Below are 22,152 nucleotides of genomic sequence, written 5' to 3' on the forward strand. Positions count from 1 at the left end.
TGTCTCGTGAATAAATAAAATCTTAAAGAATAAAAATAAAGCTACAGGACTTGAGTCCCCAAGAACTAGAGCTGGTTATTGAACTGACTGGACATCCAACCCCAGAGGGCATGTGGTCTGGGGAGAAACCCAGCCCAGTGCCTCAAGCCGGACTCCAGAATTACACTTCAGCCCCCAGAGAACAGGGTCCCAGGCCCTAATACTTCCTTCCACTTGCTCGCAAGGATGGGGCTTTCACAGACTACGTAGTTTTCAAGTGTGTGTATTTTCAGCCGTTCCTGAAACGGCTGGGCATTGTACCTGCAGAGCCTGTTGCACTGGACATTGTCAGGTAGTTCCTTGGAGCAAAGGGACACCTGTTCTGTGCAAAGCTTAAATCTTACACTCAGTCAAAGCACACTCTGGAGTGCTGCCACCACCGCCCAGCCACCAATAAGCAAAGCAACCCGGCTGGTCCACTCTGGCCAAAGGGCCAAGATGGTTGCCAGGTGGCGGCCAGCTCCTGATGACTAAACCTGAGACCAAAGGGAAAAAATTTCCCCTGATTGCTGGCAAACTGTAAGATCTAGAAGTAGTGCCTGCTAGAAATTAGTCTGCAGATGACAATGGTACAGTGACTTTAACATAGACAGAAAGCAGGTGTTTCTGTAGGGTGTAGAAGCTGCATCTTGGGCTAGGCCATCTTGTGACTCCCATGATGATATGCTGGGTTCCTCACCCTTTTGTCTGCCTTGAGGTTTGGGGACAGATGGCCTTTGCCCAACCCAATGCCCTGTGGGTTGGCTTTTGTGATAACGGAAATCACTTCTGCTAAACATTCTTCATTCAACAGTTGTTTTAGATTTGAACACTGTGTGAGACCCTGGGAATCCGCCTGTCAATACCACACATCAAATCCTCTGGCCTTCCAATGGACACTGTTGGACAGGAAACAAATGTACCACTTTTACCGATTACAATTAAGTACAAAGTTAGTTATATAGTACGTTAGCAACTGATAAGTGTTATGGGGGGAGAAGCGTGGTAAAGTAGATGAAGAATTGCAGGGCAAATGTGCAATTTTACATAGCATGGACAGTAATATTGAACAGAGACCTGAAGGTGGTGACAGGGTGAGTCCTGAGAATATTTATAGGAATAGCAGGTCAAGCAGAGGGAATGGCAAGTGCAACAAAGGCCCTGAGGTGAGCTCTCACCTGGCAGGTGTGGGGACCATGGAGGAAGCTGGTGCAGCTGAAGTAGAATGGCAGGTAGGTGATGGGGTTAGGGGTGGGGAGATTGCTGAGCTTTGGGGTTTGGGTGAAGACTTCATTTTTACCCTGTGAGATGAGAATCTATGAAGGATTCTGAACAGAGGTGGGACATGCCTTATGTTTTAGGTGGAAAGAGATTTAATACCAGGAATTAGGTGCTCTTAAAACTTTTGGAAGAACTGGAGGAGCCAGCTCTAGGCTGGGCCTCCTGGGAAAACACAACTGAACTGCCTCCCTCTGCTCTGATGGGGGTGGGAATCAAGAGGCCCTCCCATCTGAGTAGCTGAGCTGCCATCCAGGAATAGGAGGCCCTTCTGCCCGTCCCCCCATACCTGCCTCTTGATCCCCATAAAGCTGGTAACTGGATGTTATATGTGCTACAGAAAAGCCCAAGTCTCCACAGCCCACACAGTGGTATTTCCCTCTCCCTGCTTCCTTCAAATTTTCCTCTTTCTTTGGTGGGATCTAATTCACATCCTAAACTGTGTGGGGAATGGTGCTGAGTCCAGCTCCTATGTGTGTCACAGCCCGGAGCCCATCCCCACATCAGATGCCCTGCTGCCTCACCTGCCCACTCCCAGGCCTTCCTGTGATGCTCCACCCACACACTGGGCCCCTGCCTTGTGCTTCCTCGGGCCCCCATTCCAGCAGGTACCACACTGTTCAAAGTATATTTGCCATGTACTTGTCTGCCCCCCATCCCACCCAAAGTACACCACTTAAAGACAGGGAATGTAGCTACCTGGTTCAAGGCCACATCCCTTATGCCTCTCTTGGTGCCTAGAGAGAGCCATCTGGCCAGGCTGGGAGAAGGCAGCAACGCCACCCAGCCTGGGCATAGAAGCAGAATGTCAAGCTGTTTAATCTTCCTGAGCCTCAGTTTTAGCACCTGTATAATGGCGGCAACAGCATCACTGATCTGGTAGGAGTGTTGAAGGATCTGAGAACACATTTGCATTTAGTCCATGCTCATAAACTCCTTTTCCTCATTTTTTTTCTGAGGCTGCTGAGGAGTGGGGCTTACCTGTGTTTCAGCCTTGAAGAAAGCTGACAAAGTCCATGGTGCCCTGCAGCCATGCAGCATGGGTAATTGGCTCAGGGCACGGGGGTGCCTGTCTCCTGGGCCTTCCAATTCGTTGAAGAGATTTTCCCTCGAAAGTTGGAAGCAGAAGAGGCTCTCCTCCCATTCTAGGCCTGCCAGGCCTCCTGGCAGCAGAGCTTGTGGTCAGCAGGGCCTGGAGACCTGATCCTGCCAGATGACCAGATGTACTAGTAGCTGGGTGACTCTCCAGGAGTGGTCAAACACTGTACACCAGGGCGCCCCTATATGTGACATGCGTGGGTCAATCCTGGTTGATACAGCCGGGGATCAATCCCAGTTTTATGCTGTCTGGTCAAAATTACCGCGAAGTCCCCCCTTTTACTCTTAAGTGGCCTACTTGCTTGTAATAGCTGGACAAACCTATCCTACAATCCAAGAATTCCTTTCCTAGGCACTACTTAGCAGAAATTTGCACATCTAATCACAAAGACATATTCTGGAACACCCACAGTAGTACTATTTGTAATAACCCAAACCAGAGTCCATCCAAATGCCCTTCAACAGAACAGATACATAAACTGTGGCACATTCACACCATATAACTATGCAGCAAGAAGAATGAATGTCAGCCGCATGCTACCACATGGATGAAACTCAGATATAATGTTGAACAAACCCAGGAGTGTATCACCTATGATTCCATCCACGCGATGCATGCAAAAGGGGAAAGTACAGGAGGCTATTAGAAGTGGCAATGGTGGTGACGTGGTGGGGCTGGAGATGGTTTCTGGATCTGGGTGCTGGTGACACAGGGTGTTCCTTCTACAAAAATGCATTGAGCTGATACAGGGTTGTGCATTTTCTGCACATACAGTTTTCATCAGTAAAATGTTTACTTTAAAAAGTATCCCAGTTTGGGCAATGGTTAAACTATTCTGGTTTCTCTTCTTCCTGCCTCCTCCCACTACCTTTTATGTTGGGCTGGACATACAATGTTAATCAAACCTCATCCCCCGGGCTTCTAGAAAACCTCAACTAACCCAAACACTACATGGAACCATTGACAGTGGTCTTCTCCTCTACTCTTCCAAGAGCTAGCCGTAGATGACTCAGAAGAGGTATTGAGAAGCGCATATGCTGACTGGAGAGATGTACTGAGACATGAATCCCCAGGGAAAGCTAAGAGACACTCCAACCCACTACAACCTCTGCATTTCCAAACTTCGACTGGGATTGTCAGTCTCCCGCTACACCACTTGGCAAGGCAGGGGACGAACTGGCATCCATCAGGAGGAATTGCAACAGCTCAGGTGAAAATGAACTTAACCTGCAGCTGTCCTGAAATACAGAGTTGATCGGAACTCCTCACTCCGTGGACATTCCTGTTGGGTTCCTGAAGTTGGCTGGTTGTCCTTGTGGAAACTGCATAACCCAACTCTGACAGTAAGAAAATGTTTCCTAAGGGGAAGACCAGTTCTGACATGATGGATTCCCCTGGGACTCCTCAGGCCTTGACCAACCAGGTTGATGCCCCAGGCTTAGAATAGCTCTTTCTTGCTGCTCCTAATTCCCTAGTTATCCAAATGCCATCAAGACCAGCTCAAGGCCTACTTCAGCCCAGCTCCTCCAGCCAACTTACTTCCCTGACTATTCTGAGCTCCCATCTTCTCTCCCTCTGTAGCATGAGTCTCTGTTTAAAGGCCTGACTCCCTAGACATAAGCTTCAAGAGCACAGGGAATTTTACTTTGTTCACTGCTTGTACCCCAAGAGTTTGGACCAGCTCTTAGTACCTAGTAGGCTTTCAATAAATACTGACTGAATCAAAGAGTGCACCTGGCCTCATGGCATCTCCTGGGTTGCTCCTCAGCTTTCTCTGGTGTGTTCTTGGTTCTGATTCCTCTAAATATGAAACTTGCTGGAGCAAGAACCATATCTTATTCATCTTTTTCTCACGACCACTCACCCTTCTGCTTAATACTTACTGAAAAAGGAAGGACAGAAAAGGAAGGGAATTCAGGGCATCTTTAATCCAGAAGGCAAGGAGGTCAGTGGTAGTTCTGCGGATTGCAGGGGCGAGGGGAATCCTGAAGAGGAGCAAGCTATCGTATTTGCCCCCAAGTGTATTTATACCTGCCTCCTTCCAGGGAGGGTTTGAGGTGGCTGACAAGAACACCCGCAGGACAAGGTAAAAAACCAAGTCGGTGAGAAAATCAGGACGAGGGGAAAAATAAGGGTAGGAAAAATAAGATCAAGTCGGCTAGTTAGAAGTGGGCCAAAAAGTTGGCCAAGTTTTCCCACAGCCCCTGGAGGCAGAAGTCCCTCTCCCTTCCCCAGGTCCCTCAGGGAAGGCCGCAGGACACCGGCCAAGCGCGCAAGGCAGGGCTGCCCCAGGTAAGCTGCGTCCCGGGGAGGGGCCTCCCAGGCCGTGGGCCCCGGAGCTCGGCCTGGCGCCCGGCGTCTAGGGGCGCGCGCGCTTCTGCGAGGGCCACCCCCGGGCCAGGCGCGGGGCCCGCGTCGCCGGCGGGGAACCGTGACCTGACGGTAGTGGGGCAAGAACTGAAGGCTCGTTCTTCCGCTCAACGCTGCAGAGGTTCTCGAGCCACCTCAAGGCGTCCAGCCAACCCAAGTCGCGGCCTACTAAGCGCGCGCTCCGCACGCAGGGCACAAAGATGGAGGGAGCCGCGCGCCTTCCACCCCGCCCCGCCCCCACCCCGGCTCCAAACAAAGGGGCAGGCCGCCCCTCCCCCAGCCTCTCCCAGGCCTTCCCCTCCACCCTCCTCTCCCCTCCGGTGACTTCCTTTCCCCTCCAGGGGCGGCCTGGGCACTTCGCAGGAACTCCGTTTCACCTGGGCGCGGGGCGGGGAGCCGGCGCGCGCAGGGCGGCCTCCGGGCCCACCCCGAGCCCTGGCGGCCCCAGGCCCGCGCGCCCTCCTGGCTGAACCCGCGCCCGGGGCCGCCGGCGCCTTCCCGCCCCGGCGCCCCCGCCCCCGCCCCCACCCGGCCGAGCACGTGCTGCCCCCGGCCCCGAGCGCCGGCCCGCCGCCCCGGGTGGGGGCTGGGCCCATCCCGCGCTGCTCCCCACCCCCACCGGAAACATTCCTGAAACATTCCTGAAAGTAGGAGGCCCGGCCCCTCCGGCTCCCCACCCCGCCTCCACTGCGGGCGCAGGGTTTTCCTGGCGGCCCCCTCCTTCGCCCGCTCGCCCCCTGAGGAGGGGGCTGGGCTGGGGCCTCGGCCGGCCGGGGAGGAAGGAGGGGAGCAAAGAAAAACATGAGTCACAGCCGTGTGTCACTGGGCCGCATTGCATTTCCCTGCATCACGGGAGGTGTGGAGGGCAGCCGCGGGGACCAGGGGCGGGAGGTGCGCCCGAGGAGGCCCGGACCCGGCCTGCAGGGCGCGCCGCTCTCGACAGCGCCCTTTCTTCTCCCACCGCCCTCCCCGCCATCTTTCGACTTTGGCTTCCTCCTCGTCGGTGCAACAAGTCTCTGTGGCGCCGGGCGGGCCAGGCGTGGCGGGGACGGCTCGCGTCGACCCAGTCCCTGCCCTCAAAGTGCTTCCAGGCGACCGTGGGCTCACGCTTTCTCGTTCTCCTTCGCAGCGGAGAAGGCTAGGGCACCCAGTGGGTAGGCGTATCTCCAAGCACCACGCGAGCCCCCTGGAGGGACGAGTCCACCCTCGGGTTTACCTGCAAGCGAGCCAATCGTTTGCTTCGCTTGGAGGCTGCACCTGGATGACGGCTCACTCGCGGCCATTAATAAGCGAGAACTCGGGATTTCACAAGTTTCACGTTTGGATTTCACAAGACTTGTATTTCACCAGTCAGCCACACGCAGGTTGGCACTGAAATGCACATGCTGACACCTGTCCGCCCAGGGGAATCTGCGAGCCGCGAATCTGGGCGCTGGGGCGGCGGGTAGGCCGCGGAATTCTCCCGGGCGCGTTCCTCCCCGCCCCCGCCCGCCCGCGCGGATCCCGCGGGCACTAACGCCCGCCCACACCCAGCGCGCCCCGCGGGCGCCGGGCCCACGCGCCCGGAAGGTCCCTGGAGGTGATCCTCCCAGGACCGCCCCCCCGCCCCGTTCCAGGCTGTGAGGACGCCCTCCCCTCTCCCCCCGCGGAAAGCTCCTTGGCGTTCCCACTCTATGCACCCTCCCCGGGCTCCCGGCCCGGGACAGTAGAGGGGATCGTGGCCTCGGGTTCCCAGCCCAGGCCTCCCGCGCACCCCTCCCGGGCGTCAGCACCCACCCGCGCGGCGGCGGCGGCTGGCGGGCGGCCGCCCTTTTAAATCCCCGGGCTCATTTGCATGGCCCCGCCCCCCACAGTGACACGGCTGGCGCGGGCGGGCCCGTCCCCCCTGCCCCTGGGTCGCTCTTTTTAAGCTCCCCTGAGCCGGGGCTGCGCTCCTCTAATTGGGACTCCGAGCCCGGGCTATTTCTGGCGCTGGCGCGGCTCCAAGAAGGCGTGAGTTCGCGGCCCCTCCGGTGGCTTCTTTTTTTTTTTATGTATCTATCATTTAATTAAATTATTTATTTATTGAGGCCGCGCACGGGCCGTGCCTAGCTTCCTGCCCCTCGCCATCCTTCGGGGGAGGGCGAATATTTTTGTCCCCCCGCCTGAATGTGACAGATAAATACCCCGCGGGGGCCTGGGCGGCGAGCACGCGGCGGCGGCGGTCTCTGAGCGCCTCTGCTCTCTCTCCCGGTTTCAGATCCGCATTTGCTACCAGCGGCGGCGGCGGCGGAGCCAGGCCGGTCCTCAGCGCCCAGCACCGTCGCTCCCGGCAGCCCGGAGCGCGCACCGCAGGCCGGCGGCCGAGCTCGCGGTGAGTCGTCCCCGGGGCCCGCGGCGGCGGCGGCGGCGGCGGAGGAGGGGGGCGCCCGCGCCCCCGCCCGCACGCCGCCCCTCCTGCGAGCCGCCCGGGGCTGCAGCGCGCGCCTCCGGCTTTATTCCCAGGCCGGGGCTGCGCGAGCCGGCGGCGGGGGAGGGCCGCGCGGCGCGGGGGCGGGCGGCGGGGCCCCGCGGCGCGGGGAGGGCGCCCGCACCCCTTCCCCCGCGCCGCGGGTGCCCTGCGGGGGGCGGGGACCCGGGAAAGGCGCGCGGTGGGGGAGGGGGCGCGCGGCTGCGGCGAGCGCGAGTTGTGCACCCGGCGGAGCCCGGTGCACCTCGCGCGGCCGCCGCTCCCGCTGGAGCCCGAGCCCGAGCCCGAGCCGGGGCCCGGGCTGTGGGGGGTGGGGAGAGGAGCGGGCTGCGGCGAGGCGGGCGAGTGGGGGGCCGGGCGACCCCCGCAGCCCGGGGAAGTTCTAGAAGTGAGGGGGATGGGCGGGAGCCCCGCAATTCAGCTCTGCTCCCGCTCGGCCTTCCTCCTGGTGCCCCCCTACGCAGAGGAGGCCGAACCGCGCGGCCCTGGGTTTGGGGCTTCACCCCGACCCCACCTCTGGCCCGGCCCGCGCCTCTTCAGCCCCCGGGGCCGGGCCTGCCCTCCGCCCCCACAAACAGGTTTCTCTGCTTTGCAGGGCTCTGTTGGAACTAGTCCCTCTGACTCCCCGTTTCAATTTTTTTTTTTTTTTCTGGAGCTTTATTTTGCGGGGAGGGCGCGGAGGGAGGTGGCTTTCTTCCTCTACCCCGCGCCCGCGCGCGCCAGGTTTCCTGCCCCAAGGCGGGCTTGGGTGCCCCCTCTGGCAGGAAGTGGGGCCGGGTGCACCCGCGTGGCGGTGCATGCGGTCGGGGTGCACCAGTTTCCCGCGCCTGCGAGAGCAGCCCGTGCCCCTCCCCCCGCGCGCTCGGGCCCCTAGTTTCGTTGGCTGACCTGCAACGGCCCGGCCCAGACACTTGCAGAGTCACCCTGGGGCCGGGTCTGGAGCAGGGGGCGACAGAGACTTTAATCAGTCTCCAGGAGGGTAAGGAAAGAAAAGTCCCGGGCTAGAGGGGTCGCCGGTAACAACCTCTCTTTCCTCACCAACTTGCTGTGTGACCTTGGGCAACTCCTCAGGCCTCTCTGGGCTACTTTTTTTCCGGAAAACAAGGGAGCCCCATGATGATTTCCTAGGGTTGTGCTCGTAGACTCGTGTGCATTTGTGGAAGACCCATTGCATGCACGGTGTGTGGAGGGGCAAGCTTGAGGCCCAGAAAGGCTCATTACATACAGAAGGATTCAGGTTGGGCCCTAAACATGGCTTCGCCAGCCAGGCTTCTGATATTCAGAAACAGGTGGAAGAAGAGACAAGCCCTACCGAGAGAGGGCTTCAGGCCTTCATTCAGTTCCTGGAGGCCTGGAAGGGGAGGGAGTTGGAGAGTGGATTAAAGGGGTCCCCAGGAGTATGAGGTGGTGGGGGGATCTCCAGATGATGCAGGAACTTTCCCGGAGACCCACCAGGATTCTCAGGCATGCTGGGCCCAGGCTTTCTGGGATTAGGGGCTGGCTTGGCCCAACTGGAACCCCCTCCGTGAGGGGGCCTTCTGCAGACCTCATGTGAGGTCAGTGCTCATTTAGACTGATTAATTTTGATGTTTAGCTTGAAGGGGAACCTGTGGTGTAATATAAGATTCTAATCACTGCCTGTAATTACAGAGCAGGCCAAGCCACTAATGACGGAGCAGGATAAATCACCAACCACCTTGTTTAAAAGGGTCTTCAAGTCTGAAATATTATAAAATAGAATAATTACCAAAGTCTCACCGTCTGGAGAATCGTGATGCTTGAGGATGGGGGCCTCAAGCCCTCCAAAAATCACAAGTTTGCAAAAAAACTTTCTTTTCTCTTGGCTAAGTTAAAATTGGAAATGTGTCTGAAAATCTGAAATAGGTGAAAGAAAAGTCATTTTCGAATATTCTAGTTCTCATTTTGATTGAAGTGAGGACTTTATGTTGACGCATTTAACTATGATCTTGACTATGATGATCATTTAACTATGATCTGGTTTAATCTTTGACATCAGTTTGGAAGAGGGAGTTGGGGTAGATGTCTTCCCATTACCCCATTTTACAGATGGAGGTCTTTTGGAAGTGTAGCTGTGTGGGCCCGCCCTTTCCCAAGGGCAACCAGGGATCTGTTACCAGGGAGGTACAGAGTCCTAGGTCTCCCGGGTCTCCTGTCTCTGCAACTGGAAAGACAAGAGGGGAAATGGGATGGGGGAGGGGAGGACCCTCACTGTGTTTTAAGCCTCTGGAAGAGCCACCCTAATCCGGGGTGCAGGTGCTCCTTGCAGTGGGAGGTTTTATGTAAACTCAAAATTAGTGGGGCTGATTAAACCCAAAACGGCCTCTAAGAAGAGGGAAAATGCTAGAAAAGAAGCTTTGAGGACCAGCTCTGCCAGGGCTGGGGGGGTGGGAGGGAGGGAGGGCAGCCAGCATCTGCTAGAAGGATCCATCTCAGTGGAGAAATTCTGCCCCTCCTGAAAGCAGGCATCAAAGGGGAAGATTTTATTTGACTCCAGGTGGGTGGGGTGGGGATAAGGGGAAAGGGCTTTGGGTTTTCCTCCCCTACTACAATTTTGGCCATCTTCCCCCTTCCCAAACTGTTCCCAGCCTTGAATCCCCAAGGCTCTTGCCCAGGGAGAGCAGAGAGGAGACCTAAGTGGTGGGGTGGGCACCACCCCTGGCCAGGTGATTGATGTGGAGTGTCGCAGTTGGTCCTGAGGCTTGGGCCGTGGCAGATAGGCAACTCTCTTGGCCAGGTGGGGGGGTACTGATGGCCCTGGCTGTCTGGGGCTGATTGATTCTGCTTCCCTTTCCTCCCCTGTTGACTGTGAGCCATTCAGGCTTGCTTTTCTCTAAGAGAAAGGGCAGCTGGCTAGACAGAGGGACCTTGGGCAGTGTGAGGACCCCCCAACCTACACCTCCGTCTAGGTGGCCTCACCTGCAGAAATACATCTGAGCTTGGCTGTGCCTCTTGAGCCTGGGCCCCGTGGGGGTGGCAGGACAACAAAGCACCCTTCTGAGCAGGAGATAAGGAGCTGATTAGGGCCAACGGCCCAGCCCCACCCTGTAGCAGCCTGCCCGGGCTGGGTAGACACCCCCCACAACTCCCCATCCTTTTTTTTTTTTTTTTTAAGGCTTTTTTTTTTTTTTTTTTAAGATTTTATTTATTTATTCATGAGAGACCCACACAGCGAGAGACAGGGACCACAGGCAGAGGGAGAAGCAGGCTCCATGCAGGGAGCCCGATGCAGGACCTGATCCCAGGACTCCAGGATCACACCCTGGGCTGAAGGTGGCGCTAAACCACTGAGCCACCCAGGGATTCCCCCTCATCCCATCCTCAGGATGTCAGGAATCCTGGGTAGCCCTAGGAGTAGGCAGGGTCCTACAGTGCATTTGGAGGGTGGAAGTGGTGAAGGAGATAGGAGGTGGCTGAAGCAAGATGTCGTGTTTAAAACAACTTCTCCTGCTCCCTAGCATCCCAGCCGTCGCTCCTCCACCTGCTCCAGAGAGAAGGGAAGATGAGCGAGTCGAGCTCGAAGTCCAGCCAGCCTTTGGCCTCCAAGCAGGAAAAGGACGGCACTGAGAAGCGAGGGCGGGGCCGGCCGCGCAAGCAGCCTCCGGTGAGTCCCGGGACGGCGCTGGTAGGGAGTCAGGTGGGTGTCCAAACCTTTGCTCGGTTTACCCCCTTTGGGTTAGGGAGGTGCCACGTGTCTGAGCAAGTGACAGCTGGAGTAGAGGGCTGCAGAATCCATGCTGCATGTCGGTGTGCGCTCACTCCAAACATGCACCCCACACATGCCAACCCTGGTCAGCTCCTGAGACCCCAGGAGAGAAGTGGGGGCTGAGAAATTTTTTTTTTTTTGGGGGGGGGGGCTGAGAAATTTGAGTGACCCCTGAGCCCATGCCAGATAATCCAAGCCAGAAGTGACCTCATGCTCACATCCTGGTAAACTACCCACCCTTTATGTCCAGGCTGTTGTGGATAGACCAGCATGTTTACAAAAACACAGTAAAGAGGAGTTTACATATATGTCTAAGTCCTGTGTTTCTAATCCTTAGGCTCACGGCACATACTTGTCTGTCCATTAGCCATAAAAGTTACTAAATACTTAACTGTCAACTCCGTACTTCCTTATCCCAGACCTATAACAAAGCTTGTGGGCTGCACCTGTCCACAGGCCTGGCTTCAAGCGGCCCTGGGCCCAGGCACCACTCTGGCTCCGTAAAAGGAAACGGAAGCCCAAGAACAGAAAATGTGGGGAAGTTGTCATAGGAGTGGGACTCTGGGAACCCTGGTGCTGGCCACCACTGAGGTTCCACAGGGTTAGAAGGCCAGCCTGGCCCCTTGGGGCACCCTAGGGAGCATGGCCTGTGAGGCTGTCGGGGGAGCACCTGTCACTTGGTGGAGATCTTGGATTCTCTCGGAGGGGCTGCAGGGGTGAGGGCCAGAGGCCAGGGGTCCAGGTCAACCCTTGCTCTTTGCTCCGTGGGCCTCAGGCTTCTCCTACCTGTAGGATGGAGAGCACGGGAGGTACTGACTGCGGGGAGACATGAGCCCTGAGAAGTCAGAGTGGTGGGCTTCAGCTGCCCCTGGCACAGCCCACAGTGTGGAGGGAGTTGGTCTTTTTGTCTCATTCCCTCGGCCTCCACCTCTTGCTAGGTAGCTGGGGTCTGCAGCCGGGTGTCTGGGTGGTGGTGGGGGGTGTTTTGGGTTACTGGACTATAGTTCCAAACAGCCTGTGGGCAGCTACCCCGAAACCGTAGCTGACCTGCCTTTACTGTCCAGCTTCTGTGCATTATGCAGCAGCTTTTTATTCCGTCAGGCTTAGTCAGGCTTAGTAAATTTCACCGGCGACTACGGCAGGGATCTCTTGGTTTCTGACATCCGGGCCTGATTTCCCTCCCTGGGACAAAGCCTGGAGGGAGTTTGGTTTGCAGGTAGTGGTTGGAGGCTCCCTCTGGTTGGGGGGTGTTTATCCTCTTCTGCATTCCCCCAGGGGCTGGGGCGTGGTATTGGCCCAGTGGGGGACACTTCTGCACCCTTCCTTGAGGCTCTGATGCTCTGTGAGGGAAGTCTTCTCACCATTTGCAGTTGAGGAGACTGAGTCCCAAGCATTCTGGGTCTTGCCTGAGAGCTTAGGGCCCATTGGTGGCAGAGCTGCCGGATGGGTTTTTCTGCCCTATGACCCCTTTCCCTTTTCTGGTTTCTTGTCATTTTGTTGTCACAGGGAAGCACGGGAGGGGCTTTGCAAAATAGAGCGAGAACTTGGGTCTGGAGGGCTTGCCTGCTGTGGTGCCTGTGGATTTCTGGGTCAGGGTGATGGCTGGCTGACTTGGGGTGGAGGGGAGAGCTGTGTCTCGAAAGGGGTGGGGCAGATGGCATCTGTGTCCGATTATCCCACCTGCCTTTGCAGAAGGAACCCAGTGAAGTGCCAACACCTAAGAGACCTCGGGGCCGACCAAAGGGGAGCAAAAACAAGGGTGCTGCCAAGACCCGGGTAAGGATGAAGGAGGCACGGGTGGCAGTGGGTCTTGGCAAACTGGGGACAGCAGGGCAATGACTGACTCCTCACTGGTGGGCACTCAGGCCTGCACAGGACGATGGGGAAATCCAGTTAGAAGCCCCATAGCTCTCCTTGTCTGGAGAAAGGTGAATGGGGAAGAGTGAAGGGGTAGTTCCATCACTCCCTAGGCTGACCATGTTCCGTTCCATTCCGGGGTCCCCTGAATCCCCAGAGAAATGGGGCCAAGCAGGGTAGGCCAGATTTACAGTGGCATCAGTCTCTCAGAGAAGTTGTTTTGTTTTTTATTTTATTTTTTCTGAGACACGACTCATATCCTCTGAGTCATGGGTGGAGGAGGGAGTGGGGGGCGTGTGTGTATATTGGGGGGGGGGTGCAGTGTGGCTAGCCAGTCATCACCAGCTGGCTTCGGGTGGGCCCGCAGGCTGAGGGAGTCCCAGGCTGCCCTGAGCAGAGGTAGGTGGTTCGGTCCCTCCCCATCCTGGTGGGGCACTGGGCATCCGGTGAGCAGTGGTAGGGATGTTTTTCAACTTAGTGGATCTTTTTCTCTGACCATCTAGAAAACTACCACAACTCCAGGGAGGAAACCGAGGGGCAGACCCAAAAAACTGGTAGGTGAAGGGATGGCGGCGGTTTCTTACTTCCTGGGAGGGTGTTTAAGAATGGGTGACAGATTAGTCCTGCGTGCTCTGCCTGGGAAGATGGCTTTGCCCAACCTGAGCCAGGAATCCTAGTGGGACATCATCATTCTTTCTACCCAGGCCTGGAGAGGGAGAGGATGTGCGTGTGGCCGAGGGTCCTGGCACCCAGCCCACGGCTTTTAAAGGGCTGTGTCCCTGAGAAGTGAAGGGTCCTGGGGACAAACCAGACTCTGACCCCTGCCCTGCCCTGGTGGGTTGGGGCTACTTCTCTTTCCTCTACTCCTAGAACAGACTCCATTTCTAGGGGGAACTTGGAGGTCATCTAGTCTCCCACCCCCGGGCCCCATTATAGAAATGAGGAAAGAAGACTATGAGCATAGGGTGAGGTCTGTCCTCCCCACGCTCTTGGGTAGCGAAGGAAGCAGCAGCAAAGGAGCTCAGCCCTGGGGCAGGTGGGTAGTGCTCTGTGGGAGCAGAGAGGTGATCCCACTCAGCACCTCAACTGGGACCATCCGATTCTGAGCCCCCCCCCCCCCCCCCCCCCGCCCCCAACACCTGTTAATGAAAGAAGGTAGGCGGAGTCCAGGAGGCTGCTTCTAGGGCCTATACTGAAGTTAAGGCCACCCCAGCCTGCTCTTTCTGGCCTTTTCCTACCTACCCCACCCCCCAATCTGATCTCAAGGCCTTCATTCCTCGAGCTGAGCCACCACCAGGGTGAGGAGGGGAGTTAGGGGGTGCTGGCCCGGCCCCAGGAGTGAGTAACAGGAAACAAGTTGTTTTGGAGTTTGTGCCTGGCACGGGGGCCGCAGGCCCATGTGGTGTCCCGACATTCCCGCCCAGTGAGTGAGCCCCGGCGGCACACACTTCCCCTTCCTCCCCGCCCTGGCCCGGGGTCAGTCCATGGCCCATCAGCTGCCTCTGCGGGCCAAGGCCACCTGGTTCCCCGGCACTGCACCCAGCACACCCCGCAGCCGCCCCTTCCCGCTTCCTCTTTCTGGCCACCTCTCCCTTCTCTTCCTACAGAGAGCCACTCACTTCCTCAGGCTGCAGCTCAGTGCCACACGGGGCTCTGCGGGTCCTGCCATGTCCACCACAGGCCCGGGGGCCAAGGGGGCCTGGCCTGGTGCAAGAGCAGCATGTGTGTGGGGTTTTTTTTTTCCCTCCCTCTAAATTCTTCCTTTTTTATGAATGAAACTGGGCCGTGGAGGTTGCTGAGTCACTCACACACTCAGCCTTGACTCATCCCCCTTCTGGAGAGCCAGGGAGCCCGGGGAGGGGTGGGAGCGATCCTGGCCTGTGCCTGCCCCTCCCACTGACTGCCCTGTCCACCTCACAGGAGAAGGAGGAAGAAGAGGGCATCTCGCAGGAGTCCTCCGAAGAGGAGCAGTGACCGCGCCGTGCCGCCCGCTCCTTCACCGAGGGGCAGTTTCCTTCTGGGACTGGACAGCTCCGCTCCGCTCCCACCGCCCCTGCCCCTTCCCCCAGACCCACGCCTCCCCGCCACCCCCCTGCGCCTTCACCACCACACTACACAGCACACCAGCCGCTGCGGGGCCCCAAGGCCCGAGTGGGGAGCCGTCTCCTTTGGTCTTGGTTTCCAGTGACCCCTCCACCCACACGCACACTTGCCCTTCCAGACAAGGCTGACTTCCCACTGCACCGTATGCCCTGCCCCTGCCGCATCCTCCTGCTCAGTGGTGGGGACATCGCTGACCGGGCTCTTGGCTTTGGGGGGGGAATCCCTTCTGCTTCCCCTTTCTTCCTCTGGCTACCCACTAAGGGGCCTGGGAGGGCTCCCCTGGCCTTAAAAGGGGCCCAAGCGCCCATCTCATTCTGATCTGCCCCACTCCACAGCACTGGCAGCAGCAGGTATGGCCGGTAGGGAGGGGCACTCGGCCCCAAGACGCCCCCCGACTGACCTGTGTTTCATTAGGTGCGGTTCACACCCACTTCTCTTCCTTCCCACTTTGCCTGGTCCCTGCTCTGGGTCAGACAGCCCCCTTTGGGCACAGGAAGGAAGGCAGGAGGGGTTTGAGCCCCCCCTACTCTAAATGGGCTCCAGCCCACCTTCCTTCCTGGAATCTGTTGCAGTGAGGGAAATGCATTCCCCCCCTTTATCCAGGTGAGGCTCAGGAGGTCCACGGTCCCTGTGGCAGCCACCTGAGGTGGGCTAGAGCGCCTGCCCAACCCCATGCGCTTCCCCCTCGGCCTCAGTATCCCCTTTCCTTACATGGGGCACTGATAACAAGGAGCTAGCCTTGCCCACTCCCACCCTTCTGCTCCTCCCCACCCCCCAAGGTTCTGGTTCCATCTTTTCCTCTGTTCACAAACTACCTCTGGACAGTTGTGTTGTTTTTGTTCAATGTTTCCATTCTTAGACATCTGTCATTGCTGCTGTGACCAGCGCCAAATGTTCATCCTCATTGCCTCCTCCTGTCCTGCCCACATCCCCTCCTCCGAGACTCTTAGGGGAAGGGCCCCAGGGCAGAGCAGGCTGGGTTACCGATTACCCCAGTCCCAGGGAAGGTGGGGCTCTGCCCCTAGGATGCTGCAGCAGAGTGAGGGGGGGGGCCTGTATAGACCGTCAAGGGTGTAGGGGCCACCTTCTCCCCCTGTTCTGCTGGGGAGGAGGTAGTCATTATTTGTCCCAGCCTGGGGCCCCCCCATCTGGTTTCCTATTTGCAGTTACTTGAATAAAAAAAATATCCTTTTCTGGACTGGAGTCTTCCTCTGGTGGGCACCTGGGGTAGTTGTGAAAGGTGTGTGGAAGCCAAAGATCTAGTTGAGGGGGTGGCTTACCCAAGGGCTCTGTTCAGCTCAGGAGAGGGGAAGAGAAGTATTAGCTCCAGGGAAGGTAATTTAAGCCTTTCTTGGGAAAAAAAAAAAAAATACCCCTAGCCACAAAACATTTTATTTACAAAATATATATACTGAATACTATACATTAGGCCCTGTCACCGTGGAAACTCGTTCAAAGCCAGGTGGTGCCCATGAGACGGTGGGTGGTTGGCTGCACCCTGTCACACAGGGCTGAGGGCCCTGTGGAGGGTGGGGGAGTGAGGTGCTGCTGGGGATGGGTGGAAAGAGGAGACAGTTCCCAGCAGGGGGAGCTGGGTGAGTGCTAGCGGAGAGGGAGGCAGCAGACTGCAGGCCCAGGGCACGCCCCAGATCCTATGGTTCTGGAGAGCTGGGAGGGGTCTGGTTAGGTCTTGACATCCAGTAAGGGCATCCGCTTGTGCTGGTAGCCACTCTGCCAGCCATGGACCACCTGTGGGGAGAGATGGGGCCATGGGGTGGAGTTCCTGGGCCTCAGCACAACCATGGGGATACCCCACTAGCCCGGCCCACGTGGGGGAGGGGAGTATGGATGGGAACGCAGCAGCTGGACCTCGGCTAATTATCCCGGAGCCCCAGAGTGCTCACCTTGGGGTCCCCCACATCAGACAGTAGCTCCTGCTCAGCCTCATGTAGCTCCTCAGCAGGGTCGTAGCTGTACATGGGGAGCAGGTGATGGCGAAGCCGGTCCACTCTGGGGAGCAGGGGAGGGGAGCTCAGCCCAGGGTGGGTGTCCACTCCCTTCAAACACCTGACAGCCCTGTGTCTACTCCCCAACGCAGTGGGACCTCCAGTGGGTGCCTTCAGGGGCACACTAGGGTTCTAAGAATAGGAGCCCAATTTTATAAGGGGCCTCTCGTGTAGGTAAGCCCAGGGTGGGCAGGAAATCCTAACAATGGGGTGCAGGGAATTTCAGGCTTGTATAAGGATAGCCGAGGGGCATCTTAACCGTGTGTGTAGAGAACCTGATCCTACAGGAAGAAGTGTAAGCAGAATGTAGGGGAGGTAACAATAGGGGCAGAGACACTCACCGCTTTTTCTTCTGGACATACATTACCTGTAACAGAGACACACAGCTGCGGAGGCTGCTGAGCCCACAAGTGAGCACAGCCCACAAGTGAGACACCCACCTGTACCCCTCCACTTGCGTAAGAGCAGGACAGCTGAGACCATGTGTGCAGGCTGGACCAGCCCCGCCCCCTTCTGCCTCAGCAGAGGTGTGGGTGTTTATGTGCCTATGAGGGGACTCCTTACCACAGCCACCACCACCCCGACCAGGGTGATGAGGAAGAAAGGCCCCAGCACGTAGCCCACCATGGAGTCACTGTTGGCCTGAGGGGCATTGGGCACTGTAGTGTTACTCATGACCTCGGCAGCCGGAGGGCTGGGTAGTCAGCATGGGCAGTTGAGCCTCGGGAGGGCGCCTCCACTGGGCTCCCTGGGGAGGAGGAAGGGAGGTTATCAATTTCACCCAGAGTGACAGCCAAGCTCTGGATCCCTCCCCAGGAGCTGGTGATGTATCAAAACTTGGGTCGGGCACTGGGACGAGGTATCCTCCAAGTCAGTGTGCTGGGTTTAACCTTACAGTGAGTGACTCACTGGATACCCTGAATGTAGAAGACACCAAGGGGAGGCCCAGAGTCCTGCCCAGCCCCTATCCCCCCAAATCAGGGTGAGGCCCCAGTCAGGTGCTGGCCAGACATCTGCACATCTGAACCAAGAAAAGCTTAGATACATGATCTGGGCTTCTGTAGCAACCCCTCCGGACACTGGGCTGCCAGCACCTATCCACTGGAGCAAAAGGAAAGATCTGACAAAAAGCATGAGGGTCCTGCACTGGGGGGCCGCGGGGGTGAGGCAGGAGCATCTGGAGGAGCCTGCCTCAGTCTCGCCCAATCCCCACACTTTAGGCAATAGGCCCTCCCTAGGCCGGGCTGGTCCCTGGCGTTCCTGCAGACACACAGCCGGGACAGCCTCTCCCCTACTGGTCTCGTGCCAGGGTGGACACGGGTGGGCAGGGCTGGATTGTATCTGCGAGGTGATGTCACCTCCCTCTGGTCCCCACCCGGGGCTCCGCCCAGGTCCCTCCCCTCTTAGCCTGGGCTGCCAGGCGGAGGTGAGAGGGTCAGTTCCCGTCGAGAGATGCAAGGAGATGGTCCATGGGCTCCTCACGCAGACCCCAAGTCCCCGACCCCGCTTCGCCTGGGTCTCCACTGGACGGCGAGGTATGAACTACCTGTCCCGGTGTCCGTGGGGGCAGCGAGCTTGCACAGTCGCATGCACACCGTCCCATGGTCGAGGGGACATGCCGAGGTGGGGCGGGTGTCGGGCCGCTCCGAGGATGCGGACCAGCATCGGCGAGTGGGAGGTCGTTCCCACGGCGCTGGGCGACTCGGCCGAGGGAGGGAGGTTTGGGGGTTGCGCAGAGGGCCCGGGCCTCCCGGAATCCGGCCCCCCGGGATGCGGCCCCGCGCCGGCGCTCTGCAGCCCGGCCCACCCGATCGTGCCTTACCTCCCGCCGCCGCAGCCCGGACAGGAACGCCCTCGCCTTGCTCCCAGGCCCCGGAAGAGCCGGCAGGCGCGTGATCAAAGGACCCGGGGAAATGGGCGGGGCCTCAGCGCCGGGACGCAGCCAATCCGGTGGCGGAAGGCGGACGGCCCGGAGGCTTCTGGAGCGGCCAATCCGGAGGCGAGGGCCCAGGCTGCAGGGCCCACCCCCCGGCGGCAGGGGGCAGCCGAGCGCCGCGCAGCGGGGGGAGGAGAGCGCGCGGGGTGGGGGCGGGGCTGGGGCGGCTTCCCGGCGTCCCCCGGGGCGGAGCCCGGCGAGCGCGGCCCGCGAGGCGGCCGTGGTCCCTGCGTCGGGCTTCCTCGTCCTTCTGGGTGCAGCCCGGGTGTCCCGCCAAGCGGCTCCCGAGCTTAGGTCAGGCGCGGGCTGCTCTCCCCTGCCCGGGGCCCGCAAGGACTCCGCGAGTGTTCCTGGTGCCCAGGGTGCCCTCTGCGCTGTGCTCGGAGGCACATGGAACAGGCAGCCCGGCTTCGCCCCTGCCTGGCCGTGGGACCTGGCCCGCGCTTGGCCTCCAGCCTTTTCTGCGCCTGGGTCCTAACGTCTGCCACACGGGCCCTTGTGAGGATCACACGATGCCCCGGATAAGGAGTCTGGCACATACCGTGCCCTGTTAGATCCCCCGCGAACCTCCGTCGGTTTTGACGGCGCACGTGCAACAGCAGGGAGCAGTCCCCGCCCGGGGTCACCACGTGCAACAGCAGGGTGCAGTCCCCGCCCGGGGTCACCACGTGCAACAGCAGGGTGCAGTCCCCGCCCGGGGTCACCACGTGCAACAGCAGGGTGCAGTCCCCGCCCGGGGTCACCACGTGCAACAGCAGGGTGCAGTCCCCGCCCGGGGTCACCACGTGCAACAGCAGGGTGCAGTCCCCGCCCGGGGTCACCACGTGCAACAGCAGGGTGCAGTCCCCGCCCGGTCACCACGTGCAACAGCAGGGTGCAGTCCCCGCCCGGGGTCACCAGCAACTTGAGAAGTGGGTAAATTCGGAAGCTTTACTGGCGCGATCATTAATGCCACACACTGGAGATGGATTGATGGATTCTTACCGATGTCAGCACCCTGGCTGTGATATTCTGGTATAGTTGTGCAAAGGGAAGCTAGGCAAAGGATACAAGGGATCTCTCTTGTTCGTTCTTTCTTTCTTTCTTTTCTTTCTTTCTTCTTTCTTTCTTTCTTTCTTTCTTTCTTTCTTTCTTTCTTTCTTTCTTTCTTTCTTTCTTTCTTTCTTTCAGATTTTATTTATTTATTCATTAGAGACAGGCAGAGACACAGCAGAGGGAGAAGCAGGCTCCACGCAGGGAGCCCCATGCGGGGCTCGATCCTGGGACCCCAGGATCACGACCTCAGCCGAAGACAGACACTTAACCGCTGAGCCACCCAGGCTTCCCAACTCTCTTGTTTCTTCCACTCGTATGTTACCTCAAGTACGTGTGTAGCTTTGTACTACACCTTCCCAACCTCTCTTCCCAATCCACACACGGTTAGGAAAACTCCAGCTGGCAGTGGATGAAAGCCACATAAAAGTTGTGGGAGCTGAGCCAGGCTGAGGCCCTCCAGGGTCCTTGGATGCTACTGGAGATGGAGGGATTAACTGGATCCCCTTATTCTTGCCAGAGACAGCCAGTGGCACGGACATGGTTGAGCCATTTGGTCTGGTCTGGCCTGTTTCCTCAGGCCTTTCCAAAGAAGGTTGATCAGGGCAAGTCTGATGCAGAGATGACCCAATCTAGAACCAGAGAGCAGTTGGGAACTCTGGCCTCTTGCCTTCAGACACCATCATCTGACTGGTAGGAAATCAGAGATAAGGGGAAAGGAATGACAGAAATGCTTGGGTCTGGAGGCTCCAGGTGGATTCCTTGGTGTTCTCTGGCTTTTGAGTCTGAAGAGTAAGAAGACCACTCATCGCAGGCTTCTATCAGAGCTGAGGGCAGAGGGAGGAGGCCACATCCCCAGGCAGGGCCTGCCTCACCTTGCAAGAGGTTAGGATCAAAAGACTGGTTTTAGAACCCCCTGGCTGCCCACACACATGACCTCTGTCCTCATCCCCACAGTTTCTGACCACATATCTTGAGGGCCCTCTAGGGGTGGGCTTAGAGGTCAACTGGCTAAGTCAGTGTGTAGAAAGGACTGGGGTCTCAGCGTCACTCAGTAAACCCCAATTTACAAATGAGTAAGCTGAAGCCCTGAGCAGTGTGTGATGACTTCCCAAGGCCCTCGTGATCAGCAAGGGTGAAGCAGAATGGAAGGACAGGTGGGTCCCTCTTCCTGGTCAGCTTTGTGCCAGTGGCTGCTCCATGTCTGTATTTGAAGCCTGGTTTGTTCCTGTGATAAGGCTTCAAACCCCAAGAGGGCACCCCCCAAGCCTGGCCAGGGAATACTCCAGCCCTCCTTGTTCTCATCATGCTGTTGCATGAAGGAAAGGGAGAAATAGGGCAGAGCTGAGGTTGTACCATGCCACCCTGATAAAGTTTGAACTGTTCCCTCACCCATGTTTCTATGGTTAGTGCGTGGGCTTATGTATCCCCTTTCACTAATGCCTTACTCATCCTTGCATCCCCCTGCTCTGGACCTATCTAACAAATCATAAAAGCAACACTTGAGAAGATCAAATTGTTGACAAGTAATGTAAATTCATTCCGGAACAAAGCTCAAGAAGATGTATAGGAATGCAGCTATCCAGCCCCCAATAAGGTAACATTCCTAATGTGTTGCATCCACTAAAAAAATGGATTCATAAATAGACATGCAAAGAGGCAGGAAAACACAATCTATAATCAACTGAAACTGACCCAGAACTGAAAGATGTTAGACCTAAGGAGAACACTAAAACAGTTATAACTATATTCCTTATGCTTAACAAGTTAAGGAGAGACAAGAAGGATATTTAAAAGTCCCAAATTGAGTTTCTTTCTTTCTTTTTTTTTTTTTTTAAGGTTTTGTTTATTCATGAGAGATATGGAGTGTTAGAGAGGCAGAGACATAGGCAGAGGGAGAAGCAGGCTCCCCACAGGGAGCCTGATGCGGGACTGGATCCCGGGACGCCAGGATCACGCCCTGAGCCAAAGGCAGATGCCCAAGCACTGAGCCACCCAGGCGTCCCTCCAAATTGAATTTCTAAACATGAAAACTTCAATGTCTGGGACAACTGAGTGTCTCAGTGGTTGAGCGTCTGCCTTGGGCCCAGGGCGTGATCCTGGAGTCCCGGCACCGAGTCCCATATCGGGCTCCCTGTGGGGAGCCTGCTTCTCTTTCTCTGCCTGTGTCTCTGCCTCACTCTCTCTCTCTCTCTCTCTCTCTCTGTGTCTCTCATGAATGAATAAATATAAAAAAAAATCTTAAAAGAAAACTTCAATGTCCAAGATGAAAAATACACC

The 22,152-nt window shown here is 57.5% G+C and overlaps 2 protein-coding genes across 3 annotated transcripts; one reads left to right on the top strand and one right to left on the bottom strand.

Annotated features, from left to right (window-relative positions):
* The first annotated feature begins 6,684 nt into the window (after positions 1 to 6,684).
* HMGA1 (high mobility group AT-hook 1) lies at positions 6,685 to 16,052 on the top strand. Its single transcript, NM_001003387.1, is given in 6 exon segments — positions 6,685 to 6,757; positions 7,005 to 7,118; positions 10,691 to 10,869; positions 12,631 to 12,714; positions 13,299 to 13,349; positions 14,716 to 16,052. Coding segments are annotated over 4 exon segments (324 nt in total). The 5' UTR covers positions 6,685 to 6,757; positions 7,005 to 7,118; positions 10,691 to 10,734; the 3' UTR covers positions 14,770 to 16,052.
* Positions 16,053 to 16,270: 218 nt separating this feature from the next.
* SMIM29 (small integral membrane protein 29) lies at positions 16,271 to 18,880 on the bottom strand. Of its 2 annotated transcripts, none has more exons than XM_038553783.1 (5): positions 18,727 to 18,880; positions 17,469 to 17,652; positions 17,246 to 17,271; positions 16,803 to 16,908; positions 16,271 to 16,647 (listed from the first exon to the last, which is right to left on the bottom strand). In XM_038553783.1, exons 2-5 carry the CDS (start codon positions 17,577 to 17,579, stop codon positions 16,582 to 16,584), a joined length of 309 nt encoding a protein of 102 aa, XP_038409711.1. In that variant the 5' UTR covers positions 17,580 to 17,652; positions 18,727 to 18,880; the 3' UTR covers positions 16,271 to 16,581. The 2 variants fall into 2 exon arrangements, with proteins under 2 accessions (XP_038409711.1, XP_038409712.1); XM_038553784.1 differs by having other exon boundaries at positions 18,451 to 18,739.
* Between the last annotated feature and the right edge of the window lie 3,272 nt (positions 18,881 to 22,152).

This window comes from Canis lupus, chromosome 12 (assembly GCF_011100685.1).
Source record: "Canis lupus familiaris isolate Mischka breed German Shepherd chromosome 12, alternate assembly UU_Cfam_GSD_1.0, whole genome shotgun sequence".
Classification (NCBI taxonomy): Eukaryota; Metazoa; Chordata; class Mammalia; order Carnivora; family Canidae; genus Canis; species Canis lupus.

Coding starts and splice junctions, on each gene's coding strand:
- SMIM29 (XM_038553783.1), bottom strand. CDS start 17,579: ATGAGTAACACTACAGTGCCCAATGCCCCTCAGGCCAACAGTGACTCC. Junction 17,272..17,468: donor TCGGGGTGGTGGTGGCTGTG/GTAAGGAGTCCC, acceptor TCTCTGTTACAG/GTAATGTATGTCCAGAAGAA. Junction 16,648..16,802: donor CTGATGTGGGGGACCCCAAG/GTGAGCACTCTG, acceptor CTCTCCCCACAG/GTGGTCCATGGCTGGCAGAG.